The sequence below is a fragment of the Chroicocephalus ridibundus genome, chromosome 1, assembly GCF_963924245.1.
Source record: "Chroicocephalus ridibundus chromosome 1, bChrRid1.1, whole genome shotgun sequence".
In the NCBI taxonomy this organism is placed as follows: Eukaryota; Metazoa; Chordata; class Aves; order Charadriiformes; family Laridae; genus Chroicocephalus; species Chroicocephalus ridibundus.
In genome coordinates this window covers 112,429,126-112,452,766 of record NC_086284.1, presented here as the reverse complement: position 1 = coordinate 112,452,766, position 23,641 = coordinate 112,429,126, and the positions used below count along the sequence as shown (strand labels likewise).

The following is a 23,641-nucleotide window of genomic DNA, read 5'->3' as shown; positions in this document are numbered from 1 at the left end:
CTATACTAGCAAACGGACATTATACTATACAATGGACATTACAAACTGAATAAAAAGACAACATTTTGTTTCTGTGGTCTGTTTCTACAAAGCTTTAACTCAGCTTTATTTTCATAGTGACTGCATTTTGAACCCATGAAAGAACTTACAAGATTGAACAAGATCCATTCATTGGTTAACTGATACAAGCGTTGTCTGTAAGGTTTGGGTCTGACTTTTATTTTAGTACTAGTAATAAAACTGTAGTTTAATCCTCTGAAAAAAAAAAAAAGAAAAAAGGAAAAATCAATCATTTTACCTCATCTCAAAGAATCTTTCCCCTATGGCTGCACATGACATTAAAGGTTTCAAATGTCATACTTGTAAACTATTTGGAATTAAAAGATGTCTCTATAGAACTGCTGTTTTAAATGGATCCTAAAGCTGTTTATGATTTAAAAGAAGGATAGGAATTAGGTACTTGAAAGACCTAAAAAGTGGTAAAGAAGTACACTCTTAATCTTCCCAGAAGTAAAACCCACTAGATTGAGAACTGTAAGAACCAAGGGTTATGACTCCTTAAACATGACTATTAGCCCATTACAGAAGTAAAACAAACAATATTGCTTCTATAAAGATATTTATTAATAGCCAATATAATGCCAACATAGAAGCTTTATTACACTTTAAATGATGAAAATAACACATCTCTAAAAGCTCCCTCTCATAATCTTTTATGAAGTTCAGTGGGTTATAGATTAAAAGTCATATTTGCTCAAAGCCACATACAATGAAACCCCGTTCTGGCTGTGTTGTCTGGACCACTTTGCAAGATGAAGAATAATGACAACAAATAAAGTTCAAAATTTCTTCACTAATGTTAGATTTCACTTCACTACTACATACATCATTATGCTCAATTGTATCTTTGAGGTCAGTATCCCAAAAGAGTATTAGATAAATTTGCTTCACAAGTCACTCACTCACTCTGAAGTCAGAGATATTTGAGGGATCTTCTGTTCAGCGAGCAAGTAGACCAACCAAGCAGAGTAATAGTCCCACAAGAGGAAGAGTGGAAATGTCTTTAGCTTAATAAGATATAAATAAAAATTACAAGAATAACAGCAAAGGAAATCATGAAGAGATGAATCTCAAATATTAGAGGAATTTTTGGAGGAATAACTTCCCCAACCATGACAGCCACTGTTGCTTTGCTAACCTTGACAATGCTCAAATTTATTCTTCATTCACTAGGTGTCTTGGGCATCCTTCTGTTTTGTCACAAATTTCAATGGAAGAGGTCTCTGAGTTTTGTAACCTAGAAGTACAGTAGTGCCCCATCTCTAAATGGGCTTGCTCACAACAATTTCAGGATTGGACTCAAGAAAAAAAACTTGATCTTAGATAGGCTCAGTCAGTATTACTGGCTCAGTCAGTAATAATAAGATTTTCTGTGTAACACAAATAAAATGAAGAGGTCTCTAAAAAAATACCTGTTTCGTTATGAATTTGCTAGTTTTACACTTCAAAAATCATTACATATTTTCTGCCTTATAAGTGCTCAGTTACTTTAAAGCCAAAGCTCCTCCAATTCTGAAAAGCACTTATTTCTTGAAGTGTTCCAGGAAAAGACAAATATCAGTGAATTACAGCTTCGTAACTTTCTAAGCTTGCTACTGACCCTAGCACACTCTTTAGTAGTTGGTACTAATGAGGTTTTTTTATCACCAAAAAAGATGATGCCCTTCTAATTTCTGTGACATCTGTTCTATCAATCCTGTATACAACATTCCCAGTACCCAGATCCATGATCATACAGGTAACTGAGCATGTTATCGCTCAGGAAAATGTGTTATGAATTCTCAGATGATGAACCATGCTAAGGCCGGATGTCAGAGGTGATGAAACTGATAATCTATCAGTAATTTTCTACCCACCACAACGGCTCTGACCCATTGAACTAAATGAAAGTATTTAATCACCGACTAGTCAACTGTTCCGAGAGCACCACAGGGTAAAGAGAGTGTCTTGGCAAAGAGAAGACAGACACTACCCAAAACACTGTCACAAATAGAAAAGTGTATCTTGCTCAGCTTCTTACCTACAGAGAAAAATTTAACTTGAAACCATATTATAGCAAAAAAAAGTTTTGTTTATGACAAAGTACAAAACTCCTCTTGTAACATCTTGGTAATACATCTCAGACTGTTTTTTGTTGTAAACAGATTAGGTTAAAACCACAAAAAACCCTCTCCAATCACTTCTGATGAATCATAGCCCAAATAACACACGATACAAGAAAAAGGCACTGCGTTCATAGCAGGTTTTTCAGCACCTTTCTGGATGATGTATTCTACCTCTGGTCTGATGCCTGCCTGCTTGATGACTAAGAAGAATGTCAGGCCAAACCTTGCACCCTTCACAGAAGTCTTAAGCAACCTTTTCCTGGCATGTAAAAAACTGATTGCCTAGGAAGTGGTACTTTCCCCAGGTGTTCCTATGGCAAAAAGACACGCCTCCCCAGCATTGGGTTATTAATGTCTCATTTTCCTGATGTTTTGTGTTGGCAGCCATGACAGAAAGCTTTGAACTTGTTTATTCACACTTGTTTAATCCTGTCTCCACACAGCACATCACAGCCTATGTTGCTAGGAAGATGGATGAGTGAAACCAAGGCCACGAGGGGGTCAGGGTCATGGTGTCGCTGGATCTCATTAACTCCATCACTCACTGTAGCAGGCACTTCAGAGGTCACCTCAACTGGGGAGTTTGGGATAGGCAATGGAAAAACAGCTGGCACAAGTGTACACGTATTCCCTGCAGTTGGTGCTAGTATGGAAACAAGTACCAATCCTTACTAACACTGTCCCTTAAGTTCCTAGGTTTGTTTTTAGTCTACTCGGTTAGAAAGAGAAAAAAAAAAGGTTTCTTTACAAATATCCAATAGGTATCACAGCAGAAGCATGAAGGCTGAAGAGAGGACCACTAAAAATTAGAAAAAATTATCAATTTAGTATTTCTTTTGTAGCTAATTGCATGTGTATTGGACTAATGGAAAGGGAGCAAAAAGAGTACACTATGTCATAGACTGGCTCTAGTATACAATGAGAGTGGATGGAAATACATACATTTCATACCGCAGTTGCATTGCGGACACCGTGTGCCTGACAAAGAAGCTTCTTTGAAGCACAGACAGTGACAGATGACACTAAAACCCCTAAATTGTCCATTAGTTAGGAATTTTAATGTGCATCAATGACAGAGTCTATTTTTAAAAAGATATATGGTTATAGTGTATGTGTATTTTGCACATATATACACATATATTTATAAAAATTATAATATATATAAAATATATATGATAGTTAAACAGTTGTTTACTATACACGTTCTAAATACTTCATTGTAAGTATTCATATATGAGAGTTCATATTCCCATAACTTTAGCAAATATATAAATATGTTATTAATAAATATATTGCACATTATATCTTGTTTGTTTACCAGTTCTGTATATTATTGATAGGAACTTGATGACACGCTGATACTAAACTGTTCCTTTCTCATAGCTTTTAACTTCTACTTTTTACATCCATTCCTTGTAATGAACCATTCTGCAAAAGTGAAATTATTTCCAAGAGAGATAAAAATTAGTATTATTAAACTATCTTTAAGCATATCTGCAGCACTGGAGTAAAACAACTGTGAAAGGTGTTTGATATGACAGAAACCAAGTTCTTATTTGTTCACCATGCAGGTGTATAAAGAGAAAAGTGACACTTAAACCTAGATCTGCCCGTATGCACAGTGTTTTTATGATAACCAGTCAAAATATTTTGATGAATGGCAAAATTAGCAAGTGAGTTACATAAAGAATAGTCAAAGACAAGCTTTTATTCTAGCAAGTGAAAACAAGTGCTTACAATCTGACCGAGTTACTTAATAAGAAAATTTGGGTAAAAAAAATCCAGGGCTCTGTCCCAAACTACCCGTTTACAATTTCACAACAAATGTATAAGCATGGGCTTCAGTGGAGATATCATTTAAACTAATGGTCACCTGTTCTTTTTATAGTAGGCAGAGGGAAGTAAATAAAATGAAGAATATCCCTCATATCCCTAAGATATACTACCATTCAAAATATTTGGCTTCTGCTTGTGGTTCTGCAATCAACATGATACATGACTTTGAACAGATGGCTCTGAATCTCAAAGAAAATATGACTGATGTTCAGTATTGCCACCACTGGCTTTTAGGCATGCATCTCTAGGAGTGGAATTTACAGGTTTGAATCAGGTAATTAAGTTGCTTCTACAGTAGAATAAGAATTGTATATATGCTAGTTGAATGAATAGGGGCTCTAAAATATGTATCTTTAGCATCTAGAGTAGCTTAAATCATGTTTCCCAGCTGAGTGTTCAAACTGCAGGCTACTTATCTCCCCCTCCAACAATCCGAAGAGGGAACATAACTTAATCAACCCAAGAATTAGACTACTTGAGGAACACATGATTTCCTGACGATGCTGATCCTAAATCTAAGAGAAATACATAAAAATGAGAAGACAGAGCTAGAAACAAATAGATCACAAAAGTCAATACTTCCCAAAAATAATTTCAAGTTAATTTCTTTTGCCACTTACTCTTTAGTAACCAAGATGCTTTGCTAGAAGAAAAAGCCATCCTGACATTCCTTTAAAAGGTTCATTTAACTTTCCAGTTTGCTTCAGTAACTTCTAATTTATACCCAAACTGTGCTCTCATATTGCCTTTGTTATCAACTTAATTTCAAAACATTCTAAATATTCAATACTTCGATAGAAAAGTGAGGTGTAGAGTAAGAAAGGAAACTCTTAACCCTATGTACACATCTGTCTCAAAGACAATCTTGCAGTAAAGATAACAAATATCTCAATGACCAAGATGACAGTGTTTCACCCATACCGGATGCTTTCAACTACTACAGGTTTTCCACTACCTGTGCCTTTTTTGGATTCTAACTAAGAAAAACAATTGTAATTCCCAAAATCCATGAGGGAAATGAGCCACTTCAAAGTGTTTAAACCCATGTGTTCTCCTAAACAGTGTCTGTTTTCGTCACTATCCAAGATAGACCATTGGGCTAGATGGACCAAGGGGTGTGACCCAGTCGGGCAATGAGGCCACTGCCTCCGATCCAAAAGAGGAAAGGTCTCCTTAAAACTGAGATCACAGTCCCAGGTTTCAGATCTAAGACACGATAAAAATGTATCATTCTCAAAACCACTGTGTGACCATATTGCAACCAAAATGTCCCTTCACGTTAATAGCTGATAATCTGCTTATTCCAAAGTCTATATATGCATGTAAAACCTGAGAAGAGTTTGCATCTATCGTGGAAACAAATTGAAAGCTATCCCGAGGACACTAATTTCTTTCATCATCACTAATTTCTTTCTTCCGTGTAAAATGAAAACTAAGAAATTTTATATAAGTATTCTTCTGGACAAAACACAGGAATTGTTACATTCTAACCACCCCTAAAGTTCCATTTAATACCTGTCTCTGCTAAGATACAAAGTGATCATCCTTTTATTTGTCAGCTTTAGGAGTTTATAATACTGTCAATCACCTAGCGCACTAAGTATAGCACTGAATAATTAACTCCAAAAGTTGAAGTCAGAAGGTTGCAATGAATTCGTTTGTTCTTTTTCCACACCTACATTCTTATAAATCATACTTGTGTGTCTGCATGTATACAGCAGATGAGGAACTTTTTTGCACACATGATGGCCTAAAAATTAATTATAAAGATTAACCAATGTAAATTCTTTTGCAAGATTGCTACTCACCTTATCTGCTTAAGCAAGGGATATTTTGCCTCAGATTTTCATGTATGGATTGGTGTTTTGGGATTGTAACAGCTTGAAATGTTTCCGAATGGAATTACAAAATACAGGTATTTAGAATACAGAGGACTCAGTAATCCAGAGCTCCCAGTTCTTTACATCTCTACCTCCCCTCGTACAGTGGCAGACAGATCTTTGAGACAGCAGAAAGTGACTGTGTACACCTCCCTTCTCTAATGCGAAGAAGCTATTTCCATAGTATCAGTATACATTCACATCGTTGCCACTTGAAAATTCCAAGCAAGAGGAGTGGAACAAAACCACCACTTCATTTCCCACATAAATTCCAAATTTAGAAACTCATTCCAAGTATAACATCTGGGGCAGCATTTGAAGTGGAAGTACCACCAAAGCCATGATTAAATTTTAGTCCTCTAAGAACAGGAACAGAGGGAAGAACATATCTGAACAAAGACACACAAAAAAAAATAAGGAAGAAGGATAAGGTTCTGGTGTCCTCAAACAAATATAATGACTATCAGAATATATATATTAAAAAATACATACATATATATGTGTATATATAAAACATCCACCCTAATAATTACTGTTAATTACAATAGTAATGAAGTTTGTTAGAATTGAGATCATGCTACATTTGCAGAGTAACAGTCTGAAGTACCCCTTCAAATGAGTATTTCTTTTTAAGCCTATCTGACGTTGCAGAATAGTACATGTCTGAAGCATATGCCAGCAATAGCTAATATTTAAAGTAACATTCAAATACTGCTTATAGGCTCCTGAGCAAAGGGAACAGAGTTGTAAAAATGCAATGTTATATTGTTCTCCTTCACTTCCCAGATGAACTAAAAATCAGAGAAAAGTCAACTGAAAAAAATAATCAGTACATGATGACACACATACTAACAGATCAGCCAACAGCTGATCTCTTTCAAGGTTTCTGTAAAGTCATCAGTAGTTCCTTAGCTGTCACATTTTATCAGGTAGAGCTTTCAAAGATACATAAACAGCAGGATTTGATTTTAAAAAATAAAGTCAAAGGCAAGGGGAAGAAGGTAGCCAATAAAAATCAAATGAAGAAATGTGCAAGAAATTATTAGAAGCTGAATAAGATCAAGCACACTGCAAATATCTTCTAAAAATGTAACACTGAAAGTTTTATTTTAGGTGGGGAAAGAGGGTAGTTCCTGGGCAGAAGAATTCAGGGAATCAGTTAGAGATACTACAGAAAGCTTCTCTAACCATTTCTGGATGTGAGAAACTATTTCTACTACAGGAATGCTGGGGATGATACTAGACTACACAGTGCAAGAAAGCACATTGCAAAGATACACTAATCTGTTCTGAAGGAATTAAATCACACAGTGGAATCAACTTCTAGCTGTTAAGGAAACTTTTCTCTGGGCTAGTGTACCCTTCTCAGCGCACATAAGCAGCGGAGCTTAAATGCTGACAAAGAACACTCTTCTGGTACCCAAGCCGGCTTGTTTTGTGTGAATCTGCATCTCTCTCTTTACAGCTTATTGTGCTCTGAACATCTATCAAAACATCTGTTACGAGATGACCACAGAATGAAAAGACCAAGAAAAAGAAAATGGAGAACAAGGTCTGGAGAAACCTACAGGCACTGTACAGCTTGATGTTATGACTGAATTCATGTTAAGTATCTTTGGATCTACCATCAGTGTGATAGCTCTTAAATGCAGAGTCATTAGCATTTTTAGCCTTGAACTAAACATTTAAATCCGCATGTCCAGGTGGAGCTCAAAGAACAAGAAATTAAGATGTGACGATGCAGTCAGCTGTCTAAATCCTAGTGGATGATGATGGGAAGTACTGGTTTTGTCCATATTGAAGGCACCGATGCTGAAGCACAATCTTAAACAGTATATGAGAAATGTGTTAACGACAAGAGACACAGTTTAGTTTAATCTGATGAAGAGCACCTCTACCATAAAAATTCTAGTTCACTCTGGCTACTGGTACAACAATCCCACCCTCCCAAATACCTAGGTTTCTTTTCCCAGGTGTATTTGGCAGCAGTAGAAACACATACTCAGCTAAGAGCTAAACTACTAAAGTAAATAATCAGAACTACATTTTTGGCTCAAAAGGAAACTTCGCAATGACACATCACTCAGGTCTTGATTTATCTGATATAGCTTCACTCATTGGTAATTATTAATCTCATTAATTTCTAATAGTGACTGTAAGAATTAAATGATGTCCTATACAAAAATGTGTATTATGTAATAGTTTCTAACAGTAGTATTCCCGCTGGCTTCATCTTAATCCACAGAAATTGCTTATTGCAAGCTTCAGAACTACAGAGAAGGTTTGAAGTGTTCCCCTCCATCTTATGCCCTTACTCTGATTACCTAATTTTATTCATTTTCTTCTAAGAGGGGAATTTTATTTTCATTAAGTGTGCTGTGATAATAATAACTGTTTGTTATATTTCTTCTCAGAGAAATGCAGACTAAGAAAAAGCACGATGCTTTTCAATGTCCTGATATGGCTTATCCACAGGACCACAGTCTCCAGCGTTTCAATTTCTACAATAATTATTTCTGTCTTGATGACAGCAAGACTGCCAGCTCAGACAGGAAGCTTTTCACACTCTCTTTAGAAAGATGAAGGCGAGAGGGGTATAACTAAATGAACAGGATGTACTCTCCACATGTGAAGGTAACCCCAAAGCAAATCAGACTTTGAAGTTACCAGTAACAAAATTAAAGATAAAAATTGTTATTAAGTCATATGTTGAACAGAAACTAGATGAGAAAAATCATCCACCCATTTTACAGCCACATACATTGTGTTCTTTTTTTATCTTGTTTTACAGGTGCTCTTTACCGTGAATATCTAAAATGAAATTACTAACTCCATTATTGTGAGCATATTGCAGCCTTTTGCACATGCTCTGGCAAATAGTCATCAGCATTATGATACAGAGATGATTGCATAGCATGTATTTTATACCTCTCAGTCTTTATTCACCGAATATTAAAACATACCTCTTTTATTCGTAAAATTACTGTCTCCTGTGTTTAAGATCTGGTTTGTGCTAGTTTTGGAATTCACCTGTGACTCTTCACACTAAACTCAGTGTACTACTGTAACCTCTCTTGTTACAGATAAAAACATAATTCAGTTTTGGATCTAACATAAACAGCATCATTATGTTTGGAGAGTGTTCCAAAGCCTGCTATTCAAGCAATCTGTGACACATAAATAATGCAAGACCTCTTCTTTCTCCAAATGACTTCAGTTCAAGCACAGACTCAGAAAGATGGAAACCCAAATTTATACTGCCATTACAAAATTCAATCTATTTCTGGTTCTCCAATTGAATTATGACTCAGAGTCTTCTACTGTTTTCTATTAGCACCAGCCCACACACTCCTACCCTTTGCCAACCCATGCAGAAAAGAATCTTATTTGTGAATATTCCCTGAGCTTTTTTCTTATATTAAAATCGCAGCAAATACCAGCTAATCTGAAGAGCTTCATGTTTTCTTTTAAAGGAAGGTAAGGTAGAAAATTGGTCTTTTTTCCCTCCCTTGACCCCTGACCTTTGAACCACAACCTCCTTGCCACTAAAGCGTTCAACACCTCATTTAATCTCTCCTCGCTGCATTGGCACAGCACTGGAAAAGGAAAGAGAAAAAAAATAATCTGGGGACTTCATCAATTTTTCATGAATTTTCATTTAGGCCAAAGCCCCCTCTTACAGTGGTCGATAGATCAAGCTTCTGTCACATATTTAACACCTGGGGCTACAGCTGCTATCTCTGGGGGCTGCCGCTGACTCAGGCTGGATCAGAGGCAGCCTGAGTCAGTGCGAGGACCCTCATGCTCTTTCTCTTGCTTACATGTGGCATCCCAGCGCTCGCAACTGAAATCCTAGCTAGAGTCGCGATTGCAAATGTGTCTCCTGATATTCCCACTGGAAAACTCCACCACATAGGTTCCAATCCTGTCAATTCCTGCATGGTGAAAAACTGTGCTTTTATTTTAAAACTTCTGGCTTTCAAATATGAAAGCAGTTTCTTGAAGGATCAAACTATTTCAAGACAACTTCCCTTTCTAAAACCCTCCCAAAAATATCTGAGCATCAACATATTTCTAATAATGCCAGCCCTTGTTCAATTTCAATAAAAACATTCCAGTACACAAAATGAAAAGAAAGACATTTTACTCTTTTGAGTACCATTCTTTGTGGTTGTTTTAGGTCTAGAACATTTATTTTTAATGATTTAACCATAAAATATACAAATACTACATCAGAATTTGCCACATATGCTGTAGAAGAATGGTTTTGCTTCTGGCACTAGCATTATTTTTAGCTTCTGAGGAAGCTCCTACTGAAAAAAAGTAACTCGCACAAAGCACACCATGGATTAATGCATTACAAGAAGAATGAAATAAAATAAGTCATATCAATCCTAAACCATGCCTTCAAATAAAAACTCCTATTTCTTCCTAAATATGTCTTCTGGAATAAAGACTTTTTAAATTAAAGGCAAAAAAATTCTAAAAGCACGTTCTGTGTGTCAATGATGTTTTTTAAGTAACTTCCCAAATCACAGTTCTTCACCGTTTCACGGGCACAGAGAAATTTTTCTGAGGACATACATCAGCACAAAAATAACTGTCCTTGATTGTATGCGCGTGCTCTGAATAGGCATGCATTTAAAAGCTTAAATGCTTTGGATGGGCTGATACTTGAGTTCATCATGTTTGGGAAAGGTGTTAACTGCTACTCGATCAAGAAGAGCTCAGGGACTTCAGCAACTTGCAAAAAAATGACTCCAAAAAACCAAGGGGCAAACTGTTTGCATTCAAGATGGGCCACACCATGCTCAGAATCACTATACGCCCCAACTGAATTTCACTTAAGAGTTTTTCTTCTGTCTTTAAATATAAATACGGATACATCAGAAGATTTTTCAATCGCGCTGCTTTTGTGGCAGGTGCCCGTGGCCCGGGGCTGCGGGGATGGAGGGCGGGAGCCGAGGGGAGGTAGAAGGGAGTGAACCACAGTTAACGCTGTTGATCATCTGAATGCATAAGCATTGGCACACTTAAATACGTAAAACAAATAAATATTTCTTCATAAATCATTCAAAAGTTGCAAGTGCACATTATTGGCGACTGACAATTTAATAAGCAAAGTAAAACAATTACTGATTTTTTCACTAAAATAGCAGACTCGAGCATTTTAAACCTGTAAAGTGCAGCAGTTTGTCTCTAATGGCACAATTTGAGGCCACCTACAGTCAGATAACAATCCAACCCCCTTTTGTCAGCAAAGGGCAGCAGTCCTTTTTCTGGTGATGAAAACATCTTGGCTTAGTGTGGAAAGAGCAGTTTTCAACACCATTACAGCTAGCTCAAGTAAGACCCGATGGCATGTGGCTGTCCCGGCTCCCTCGGACAGGGCTGCAGTATCCAGGCAACCCACCAGTTTTCAGCAGCAGTTAAGGACAGGTGAATGAGGACTCGCTGCTGACAACAGGCTATCAGCAACAACTCATTTCACTAGCGTGCAAATGGGCTGCTACCGACCTGCCCATCTTCTTCAGGCCAGAAACGCTGACATTAAGAGCCTTAAAATAACTATTGTTTGAAAGTCACTTGAAAACTTGATTTAGAACCAAAAATCATATTAAGAAGCATCTCAAAAACAAGGGAAGACAGGTAGTTTTGCTATCATCCTCCAAAGGATGCCTTTGATACAAGTCAAGCACTGCCCTGTGCTTTTAAAACCCAGCAGAAACTTGAAGATTAAGTAAACAAGCAATGTATGTATTATTTACGTTCTTTTTCGGTGAAGACCTTCCTGTAACCGCAGGCACGATATGACTCAAGGAAAGACAAAGCACGGTTGAAGTGGAATAGGAGTGCCTGCTTTAGACTGCTAAACCATTTAATTGGGGAATTCAGTCAGTTAAATTAAAAAACTATGAAAACAGTAAAATAATCTGGTGTGAGGTGCACGTTGCTATCGCAAAAACTTTGGCTACACTTTCAGATCTCAGGTTTCACATTCTATGGTCCTGTTCTAAAATACCTCTGACAATGAAACACGGTTTTACTATTTTTAAAGTCTTCTGCTATCTCCTACTAGTGATAGGACGAGGGGTAACAATTTTAAACTGAAGAAGGGTAGATTTAGATTAGATATTACGAAGAAGTTCTTTACTGTGACGGTGGTGAGGCACTGAAACAGGTTGCCCAGAGAAGCTGTGGATGCCCCATGCCTGCAAGTGTTCAAGGCCAGGTTGGATGGGGCTTTGAGCCCCCATGGCAGGGGGGCTGGAACCAGATGATCTTTAAGGTCCCTTCCAATTCAAACCATTCTATGATTCTATGATCTCAAATACAGTTCATACGTGACCTGCCACCACCTTCAGTGGTTAAAACAGTAACTCCAGATACTGGAGATATTGTAACAAGTCTCTCAGCAGTCAACGAGTTAGGGATCGGTGAAAACTGACAAAATATAGAACAAGTTTAAACTTCAAAATAATCAGTCACTTTAATTTGATGACCCTTCTGAACTTCGACAGGAGTTGTCTACATCTCAACAAGGTTGCAATAAAGATTTCGAAGTGCTTAGCTTCTCTCATAGGATTTCTCAACACACAGTTTAAGAACTACAAGTACAAAGACAGAAATACTCCAGTAAATTTATCTAGAGTCATACTCACCCAGATTTCAGCCTTCCTTAAATTGGTCATCTTCTTGATTCCTAAATTCCTACCAGAACTGAGTAACATTCTGTGATGCCTTTATTGGCAGATACACGTTTACGCCTGCCTTCAATGTGTGCCAAAACTGTTTTCATTTTTTGTTGGAAACAGTTCTGAGTCTAGGTTATGACAAGTAAAAGCAGCGAACAAGTCTGTTCTACTTGGCTTATAGCATGATCTAACTATCTCAAAAATAGCACTTTCTGCGATTTCAGAGAAGACTGAAGCCTCAAGATCACATCACATTGGCTATAATAGTCTGCAGACTGCATCAGGAGTAAAGTTTTCTCTTCTGTGCTTGTTTTTTTTTTTTTTTTTCCCTTCTCCTTTCAACCAGCATACCTTCTAGTATGTACTTAAATCCAGCCTTTATCAACTAAGCAATACAAGTCTGTGCTAAAGATCTACTTCAGTCAAACACATTTCAGTGAAACTACTGCCAGATGAAGAACCGCGGGGGTAAAACTGAAGCCCAGCAAGAGAAGAGCATTCATAAATCTATTACAATATACTTCTATGTGAAGATACACAGCTACCCTTAGTTGATATTCTGAATAAAAAGATTAGTGTTTATTCAACCCATATAACTAAGCAGCAAAAAATAACATGCAACACATTGTATTTTATGTATGATGAGTTTGTTTGCTATGTGAATATAATGAATGTCTCTTCTAACTCCCGTGCAAGCAGATCATGCATGCTGGGTGGTCTCTGAAAGAGCCGTGATGACTTCTCAGTTAAGACAAAGAGAATCGATAAAGAATAAGACTGCTCTGGATGATATGAGAAATGGCCAACAATTTCACTTGCCATGCACATAATGAATGAGGCCTGTATCAAGTTTATGATAGGGAAGCATATATTGAGTTTTCCAGCAGTACAGAACATGAGTCACCAAGAAGCTGTCTGCTTCTGTTGAGGTAACAGATGACTAGATAAAGAGAAACAGGCAGTACACCTTGTATTAAATGATACGTATTTTTCCACATTAGTTTCACTATAACCAATTTTAGTCATAATTTAAAAATTAGATTACTCTTCAGAGGAAGATTAGCCTTTGTCCATGTTTGTGCCAATCATGATTATACACTGGCTAGAGCCTTGCTTCAGTGTAAATCACATATTCTGTATGGTCACTGCTACTGTATAAATGCATGTAAAAACGCCTTGACTAAGAGCTATAGCTAATGACAAAATGCCATACCTTTGTTATCTCACAGACCGCTGACTGTGTGCAAGTGCTAGACGACAGCATAAAATCAACTATAAAGTTTTACACAGTGCTAATAATATAAGGCTACTCACATGCCACTTCCAGAGATGCATTGCGACTCACAGCTTCTCCGAGATAGTTCCTTGCTACGCAAACGTAACTTCCTTCATCAGGTTTACTCCTGCGTCCATGCACAATACGTAAGAAAAATAAAGATCCGCTGGGCAGCAGCATGCGGTGAGAGCGCGGATCATCCTTGTCCGTTTCCACTCGCTCTCCATCCTTGTACCATTCAATAGTAGGAGTTGGCCGTCCTTCAGCTTTACAGTTCAGAGTTGTCGGCTCTCCTTTAGAGACTATCACATCTGAAGGATGCTCAACAATCCGTGGTGGAAAGTCCTCCTGGCGGAGACGGGATCCTAGAGAAAAAGAAAAGGGAGGAAAGAACAATTTATTTTAACTTCAGGCTTCACAAAGAGTTCTCACAAGTTACTCTTTTAATGCCACAAAAATTTAGAGAAAAAAAAAGAAAATGAAAACCTGTATACATCTGATATTGTTTTGTCTGATATCAGAGACTGTATCAGACACTTTCAAAGCTAAAAACTTGAGTTGGACTACAGATATGCACCTCTAAGGCATTATCAAATCCATACCACATGCAGACTGGTCTTGAAGGAGGATCTTTTATACATACACGCATGATGATCTTTTCCTTGTTCCAATAATCTTTCTATTTACATTTGCTTCTAGGTCCCTGTATGCTTCCGGATTCCACTCATGGCTACTGCTCTCCCATCCTTTCATCTGCCAGACTCAATAGACGGACATCCAAAACCACTTTGTCTTACCACCCACAGGTTAACAGTTCTTTGTAGTTTTATATGTATGCTTTGTATCCCTTCTCCACAAACAGCCCAGGTATGCAAATAGAAGGAAAAAAAAAATCCGCAAACAAACAAAACCCCACAACTGAAACCCGAAAAGTATTCCTTCCTTCATAAATGTCTAGTACAATGGTTCACAAATTTAACTGTTCAAAATATCTGAAATCATTCATGAGCTTTATTTTTATTTGGAAATCTCAAATCTCAACTGCACTTCAGAAGGTTTCAGTGGATTGCATGCACGTACGCAGAGACACAAATACAATATAGGCATACATGCACCTGAAAGTGCATTGCAAACGTCAGTGTCTCGGAAATCATTATAGGTCCATTTCCCTTTTTCTTCTCTCTACATTCATCCTTTTCTTCACTTTCCCTTTTGGTGTCCATCATCTTTTATCTGCAAATGTACTTTCTAACTTATTTGCAGTATCCCTAAACTCCTACCAACACTTCGTCACAACCCTGGTTACATGGTTACTGACCATTGAACATCTCCAGCATTTCTACACAGGTATCTAACCAGGCATCTGGAACCCTGGATTATCCCCAAGTGTGCTCCAGCAGCTCAGTCTGAGCACAGCATACCTTGGAAAGAATGTGGTTATACATTTTCCACTTAATATTTTTTTTCAGTACTAAAGGTTAAGTAAAGAAATTATTCCCTCTATCACTGGAAAGTAATACAACCCAAAGTACCACCTTCTTTCAATTGCCCACCAGAATACTATTTTTCACTTTACAATACTGATGATGAATACGCTATTGTTAAGCCTTCACAAATAGCAGGACTACTAGGTATTGGTAATACTGATGTTTCTACAATATTACTTTTGTACCCTTCATGATAGCAACTTTTTGCATTGCCCTGTAGTTTTCTGCACAGTCACTTCAACACATGGTTGTTCTGCCTTTCTGTATTTCCTTTACACTCAGTTGCCTTCCCACCGCCTGCGGCAGGGAAGTAGCAGAGCCTGAACATTGTCCTGCACCTTCTTCAACAAATGCTGTCACTCAAGTCCTGGAATAAGGAAAAGAGGTGCTGACAGGGCAGAGATCCTATAGAAGTAAGGTATATAAAGTAAATTTGTGCTCTGACCCTGGAGAAAGTCCCAGTGCCAACCTTCCGTTACAGCCTTTACCACGTAGTGCAAATTCACTAAAGCAAGTCACAGGATCACAAACCTCCATTGAACCCTTGTCAAGAAAATGCAATGGTATCACAACGCTAACCAAATTTTGCAATACCCTTTTTCTGAAAAAAAGAGAATTCTTTCATGATTATTATGCTCCTCATTCCAGCTATTACCAGACAAATTGAAGAGATGAGGAAATGCAAGAACAGTGTCATCCAACAGAAAATCACAGTCCAGCACTCCTAACTTCAGCATCAATCATTCAGATATAGTTCATTACTGCATATTTAATTAGGCTATATTAGCCTGAACAGTTTTTCTGCAACAAACACATCACAGTAGTTCGTGCCTCAACATGGCCTCTCATAAAAAGTCAGATCTTAATTGTTAGCACAAATCATCTTTTCCAGCATGAATCCTGAAAATCCTTTGAGTGGAGCTGCCATGCTAGCACAATTGGGACTGCACTTCTTAAATACAAGGTATATCAGCTTCTGCAGGTTAGTGAAACTTTCATCTCCATTTTCTGGTCAGCAGCTTTGCTGAGTTGTTGGAAAACAATTTAACATCAGTATCTTAATTATATTCTAGGCACTACATATTTAAAAATATTGTCAATGCCTCATTTACTCCAAAATTTATGAGGAAAGGAATAAGGATCCATTCTACAGTGTGAATCCACCTTTGGACTTCTGTTTTACTAACATTCAGGTCATTAAACTAAGGCTTGCCATAGCAATAAAGTGCTATACCACTGCTGCACAAATGGACTCTTTCAGTGGCTACCAGATTCTATTACCAGTATAGCAAAGGTATCCATAATCTGTACTTACAGTACACCAAAAAACCACAAACAATTCATACCTAAGCACAGGTAAACTTAGAGCACACTTAGAAAAGAAAGACAAAAAGACATTTAAAATCTAACAGGACAATTTGCAGTTAAAAAAGTGAATCTAGACCATGACCCCATACACAACATTGAAAAAGACTGAAACCACCATTAAAGCAAAAGATTAAAAATTTCACAGTACACAGGACTAAAAAAACTGAACTTCATACATTGACTAGAGACATACATAACACTCTCCACACAAGTCTACCAACTTACTTTGTTGCTTGTTCTCAAAAGAAACAAACGAAACCCCACTAGTTGTGTTAAGATATTCCTACTAACAGCATCAATGAGAACACCAAATCTGAAGCGTTTCTGAGAGTTTAGGGGGACTTAAGTCAGAAAAGAGAACAGATATGACTAAATTTTGATAAATAGTTAGCAGAGTGTAGCAAAATTAGTAGCAAAAAATGCAAAATGAAAATCCAAAATATTAGTTTTCTTACACACAAAGGTGTGTTGATAATGTTCAAAACTCAAAATAGTACATTCTACAGAGAATTACAGGCCATGTGCAATCCTTTGAAAAGGGCTTTCTCCCATAAAGAGTTAAATCTTCCATCTTATACAGCCCAATTCAAAAGCCCTCCTCAGGTCATAACAGGACTAATTCTTCCTCAGGTCATAACAGGACTAATTCTTCCTCTTCAGTACTGATGTTTATCATAAAACTAATGTTTACCTCACTCTATCCTAATTAAGCAATTTGCGGGCAAAAGAGGGTTGAGATGCGGGCAGCAGAGGCCATGCCAATCAGCAAGGAGAAAGGGTAAGGCTGTGTTCTGAGGGGGGCTCATACCACGCGTTCCTGTGATGGCTGGGTGTACCTTCAGCTATCTAGTGCTGCACGTTATTTCCTTCAACGTGCACTTAAGAGGGGGGAAGAAAAACACACAAAAGAAATCAATCACAGAGCACAGCAGACTTCATCCTTCAAAACTCAACTGAGTACCAACCGCTATTCCAGAAGGATACTCCGATTTAGAAAGAACAAGGAAAACCAAAAACTTGACTCCATTGCCTCTCGTCTGGCAGATGCAAACACTTGTCTACATGCTAGAAAGTGACAGCCCCAAATGGTGTTTTCCTAGTTGAGTTTTGATTCTTGCACTGTGGCTCCCTGCCATCCACCGCCCAATACTCTTACAAATACATCCTAATTTAGAAGGAACAAAAAAACTATTAACCCCCCGAGCCAACTGCGCAGAAGATGATACTTTTCCTTTTACTGGAAGGTGAGACGGAACCATGATCTACTCGAGATAAGTGGTTGCACTGAAGCAGGCAGCTGGTGTTGTATCCTGGACTCCCCACGCATCTTCCTTCTCCATTCTTCCCTTAAGGATTTCCAATACAGGACTATCTCATGCATGCATAGAGAATGTGAATAACCCCTGAGTTTAAAGAGTCCTTAAGTAGTCATTACTATGATGGACTACAGTGACTTCAAATTAGCTGTCAGGTGTTGGGCAAAACCACGCCTTTCGAAAAAAATCCTACAATATGATGACTAAGCCACACCTATGAAAAGGAGAGCATTAACACTTACTCAGAGTACTGTAATACTCACTGTACATTAAGGTTCACATAGCTATTGCAGATGACTGGTTATTACACATCAAGAAGATTATTTTCATATATGCCTCATCAACTAATTCACAGAGAAAGTTTTAGGCTCATCTTTTCGCTTATTACTTCACAGAATAATTAAAAACACTGTTCAAAAATGAAAACATGAAATGAAACATACATCGAAAAAAGTGTGCAAGTGTACTTGCAAGTCTACTATAGTATCCTACCTTTAATATTAATGTTTCCTTGTTCATACTGCAGCATTAAACAAAAAGTTACTAAGACGACTCCAACAAAAGTCAAGACATAAGCCACCTCTATTCAACTTACGTCTCTATACTTTCATCCTGGTGTATCATTAAAACCTGGTCTTACATTTTACAAACATTTCTGCCACAAACAGAGTAATTCACAATTACAATTCATCACTGCATATAATTCATGAGTAAAAAGGATTATCTCATAAAAAAGCAAAAAAAGAGCAGTGATTCTATTGCATTTCTAGCATCTACCACAACATGAGATACTCCTACATTAGTATTAATACAAAAACAAGGCAAGAAAGCAACAGGTGAGATTATAAAGTAATTAGATATAATGACATTATGTCTTGATGCTATGAGGCAAATCACAACAAGCACAGAAAATAAGTACAGCATTCAACATAACCTCAGTGTCATCTGGAACAATGCTAATCACACACCCCAAAAACATGTGTCTGATTGCTAGTTTTGTGTGTGAGAATCTAAGCCAGAAAACATCCTGGATGAGGATGGGTTTTAGTATGTGGTGAAGTTATAAACAATTTTACAGTCTTTGGCTTTCAACATTAGTTCATTATTATAGCCTTGGGGAAGTGGGGTGGAAATAAATAAAAATCATTCCGCCTTTATGCTGTTGAAGTTCCCAATAAAGTTTTGCTAAGACCATGCTATAGCAAAAACCACATCCGTTTACACTACTTTACTAGATAGTTCAATATTCTCTCCTTCAAACAGCTTATAGGGATAAGGCAAAGAAGGAAGGAAGCAGCATCTGCAGGGCAGCTTCTGATATCTACTGATTAGAAACTTATTAGAAGAAATAATTCAGACTCTTTCAGAAAATATGGCTTTGGGGCAGACGTGAACTGATGTAAATGTCACAGTACAGTGGATACTACTAGAGCTAGAAAACCTAACATGGGCGAAGTGCTCAGACAATATTTCATTAGTAACCTAAGTTACTAAGTTTGATTGTCCTCAGTGGGTAAATCAGAACCACTGCCAAGTAGGAGGAGACAACTGATGGAACACTATCAGTGCACCACTTTATCCCACATGTTCTCACGGTAACTGATTAAAATGTTTTCACTGGTTTCTTCCCAGGTAAACAGCAAAGGAAGACTATACTGCTAATTGTTTGCTGTTGTTCACCTTCACCCTGTTCTGCTATTGTTCAAATTCACAAGCCAGCACTGAATTAAGAGAAAAACATTATAAAACTATATATTGAAAAAAAAAAAACAACCACCACCAAAAAACACATTCAAAGTTACTCAGCCAATAGGAACATTTATTTCAGTGAAAAACTCCATGAAATTTTCCAATCACTGCTTGGAGTAAATAAAGAGTAAAATATTGAATCAGCTAAGTCTAGGTTTTATATTGTTATTTCATTTTTGCTTCTACTGGTAGATACTAGTAGTTCTACTTAAATGCAGAATTTTTCCATATTTCATAAAAAATGTATCTGAAAATCCTATGGTAAAATATAAGTTACAGTCTACAGTTAATGAAAACTAATATATGGAATATAGTTGTGGTGTGCTGGGCTAGACATTCCCTAAGAATCACCTTCAAGACTACTCTTTTGGGAATTGTAAAAGACAACCGTTGCTCATTCGTTTTGAACAGTTCAGCACCATCAGTGTTCTAAGTCGGACTGTTTCTCATGACTACCAACAAGCCTCATGGATTTGCTGTAATATACTCAGACTTCCCCATAAGTTTCCTCAGGGATCCAGTGTACCATATTGTTACAGTCACACTGATAGCATATAAACAGAGTACCTATTATTTTCAATTTAGCTGGGTTGATCCTATAGCCAAATAACCCTGAAAAATTAATTGGATGCAAGAATTTTTATTATTCAAAGCAATAGATTTGCTACAGAGGCGCATCAGGAAGAAAAGTAAACTCAAACAAAAAGTCAATATTTTATTTTTCACTACATTTCCACAAAGCCACTATTCAATCCCTGCCCTAAGGCTAATGTGCTCTGTGTGTGTGTATGCATGTGTGTAATCTATAGATGTATCTTCACAGAAAAAGGCATTTGGCAATTTACCTTCTAGTCCTTCTAGGCCACCATCCTTCAAATTTCAAGGAAAAGACTTCATTTATTGCACTTCACGCTCCTCCAGTTTTAATTTATTAGCTTCACATCAAGACCAAAAGTTAATTTTTTCTATTAAGCCTACTCTTTATATAAGCAGCTACAAAACTAATAGTCTGTCATACAAGAACAGCAACACTAGAGACTACATTCATAGCCATTTAATTAATTTCTCAAGTCACCAAAATGTTCATGGCTACTGGGCTAGTGCTGGTTAGAAAGGCTGATGTTTTTATTATAACTACTAAGCAATTTCAAAGAAAAAACAGCATTGTATCAGTTTAAATGTTAATACTGTGATATGGTATTTCAAAATACAGATCTCAGAATTGCCTTCATGAACCTCCTCAATACTCTCTTTTCCTTTCTGACTTTATCTCCACCTGACACAGCTTGCCACCAGTGATTCAGCTGTCTGACATACCATTTATTTGCATCTATTCACTACTTTTCCAGGTTTATACCTGACTTTCTACATACAGAAAAGCTCTTCCTAAGTTCATCTCTAAGGCTACTACTCTTTTTATATCCTTTCTGAAGGCTCACATTTTGATTTCTTTAACATTCCAAATACATAGCTTTAATATACTTGGAGAAAAAAAGAAAGCCAGGACTAGATTTTCAATAACAGGACTAAGAGCCATTTAACACTATGCATACCAGATATCACCTATACTACAGAACCACCACCTACTATTCTAGCCCCTCTACTGTTCTCATTTCATTGCTATGCAAAGGGAAGTTTAAAATATGATGTGAGGTATTCCATTGTGTCGTACATTTGAAACACTTTCAGTTCAATAGTTCTGATAGGTCATGCTTAACAGGTGTATTACACATTTAGTTCAGAAAAAAAGTAATGCCTGAAAGATAACCAAACTTGAAACACAAGTTCATCATATATGCTTTACTGTAAACCAGTAGTAGAATAAAGAAACATCAACCAAAAAAAGTCATACTGACATTTCAAAACTTATGCCTTAGTGACATGCCTGCTACGAATGAAAGCAAGCAATATTGCGTCTGAGAGATTATTAGCTTGTTCTGTGTTTTTGATACCATTTTGAATGCATTCCTCATAGGAGTTTTGCCAACAACACACGTTCTCCCTCAGACAGTGCAAAAGGCCTGTTTATCAGGAAAAGAAACAGCAAAACTGTAATAGGAAAAAAATTAATAATCTGTTGCAACAGAAAGTAATAGATGCAGGAAGGAAAAGGCCTGAATATATTGAATTTTACTTAGAGGACCGCTACAGAGATATATTTAATGCCAAAGAACCTTCTTTTGTGCTAGAATCTCAGGTTATTTTCACTGCAAAAAATAAGAAGAAAATCTGAAATTAAGGTATTAAAATCACAATTAAAAGAATAATGTGCTTTTAGGATAAGACACAAAAGTCTGCAGAATCTTTTCTGGCTATGTAGGATCTGTCACGTGCCCAGGCTTGGGTAATTTCCCCCCCCCCCCCTTATGCAGACTCTAACACTTCTGAATGAGATAACACTACACTTGAAAAAAGGCACTCCTGCAGCTACTTAAATTTACTGAAAGACAGTCACAGTTACTGTTCATTTTCCTGCTTCTTCATATGCCTTGTTCCACTTAGGAAGTACTTATCAGAAACACATTACACATATCTGTTAGATATAATGAATAAGTATGTTGCTTTAACTACCCTTTTAACCACAGAATTGACTGAAAGCAAGCAGAGATCTTAAATAGAGATCCAGTCAGTCACATCCTAGTTTGAACAAAAGATAATGTACAAAAAATTCAAGATAATGAGAAAACTCAACTGGAGTACAGGCTGATGCACTGGCACCAGGCTGATTATCCTAGACGCATTCCTCTAGGCAAAGTGACATGGTAAAGATTACATTTTGAAAATTTATACTTCACAATGTCTCCCCCTCCCCCGAGATTTGGCAGATGGGAACAGGCGCCAGTGATATGACTTTTTCCAAGGTACGTTTTTTGTTCAAAGCTGCGTCAGCTATGACACAGTCCTCTGAAATCTTTTCCTTGAGTAAAATTAATCTCTTAAGCAACACATCCTAACTTCCCCAGGACACGTATCTGCAGATGAGCCACCCTTCCTATAGTGCACATCTGCCAAGAAGGGATAGTAGGCAACACTGACGAGAGAGATCAATAACAGTCATTAAAAACATTTGACCAAATCTTATTGGAAAGCTGATTCTATTATGTTACTCTGGTACAAAACTGTGACTTTGCTAAGCGAAGTGTAATCAACTTCAATCGTAGAGAAACACTGCAAACATAAAATCTGATATTTTTTTTTTAAATGTGGACAATAATTCAGTGCCACAGTATAAGCACCCTATTGCTTGCATGAAATTATTTCATGAGAAGCATTCCGAAATTGCCATGAAGACCTAATGGAAATTTATTCTAATTCACTTTTCTTCAATTTTTTTCTCCTCACACATCAACATATAAGTGTCACATTTCAATTTTGGGGCAGGGGAGAGCAGAATAATGAAAACCCCCTGATCTGCATTACAGGCCAAAAAACAGTATAGCCAGCACAGAGCAGAACAGTTCTATGCTGTTTTTCATAGTGTAAATTGCATCTTGATTAATAAGTTTGCTAATGGATCATTTTGCACATAATATGAAACAACATCTATCTCCCTTCCCTTTCATACAGAACTTCTCAGAAGTACATTAGGGCAGGCAGGGCGCTGGAACTAGACGATCTTTAAGGTCCCTTCCAACCCAAACCATTCTGTGATTCTATGACCACCCATATTATAAATAGGTTAGCTACATTCTTTCACCTTACATCTCAATGCTTGTGCTCTCTTTGCTTTGTAACTTTTTTTGCAGAGTCTTCGTAGTCCTCAAAAATCACTGCATTCCAGCACACTGCTTGTGGTGGAACATACCGTGTTAGTGATACATCTACGAGAATAGGAGTGAATAGCAGCATATCCCTGAAAAACGGTATAC

General features: G+C 37.3%; 1 protein-coding gene across 15 annotated transcripts in view; it reads right to left on the bottom strand.

The window, feature by feature from the left end:
* Window positions 1-23,641, bottom strand: part of ROBO2 (roundabout guidance receptor 2) — a 471,920-nt gene that overhangs the window by 408,383 nt on the left and 39,896 nt on the right. For all 15 annotated transcript variants that reach the window (XM_063347562.1, XM_063347578.1, XM_063347615.1 and 12 more), the window contains exon 2: window positions 13,891-14,217. In XM_063347562.1, the coding sequence (XP_063203632.1) occupies window positions 13,891-14,217 (327 nt within the window). The remainder of the gene's footprint in view (window positions 1-13,890; window positions 14,218-23,641) is intronic.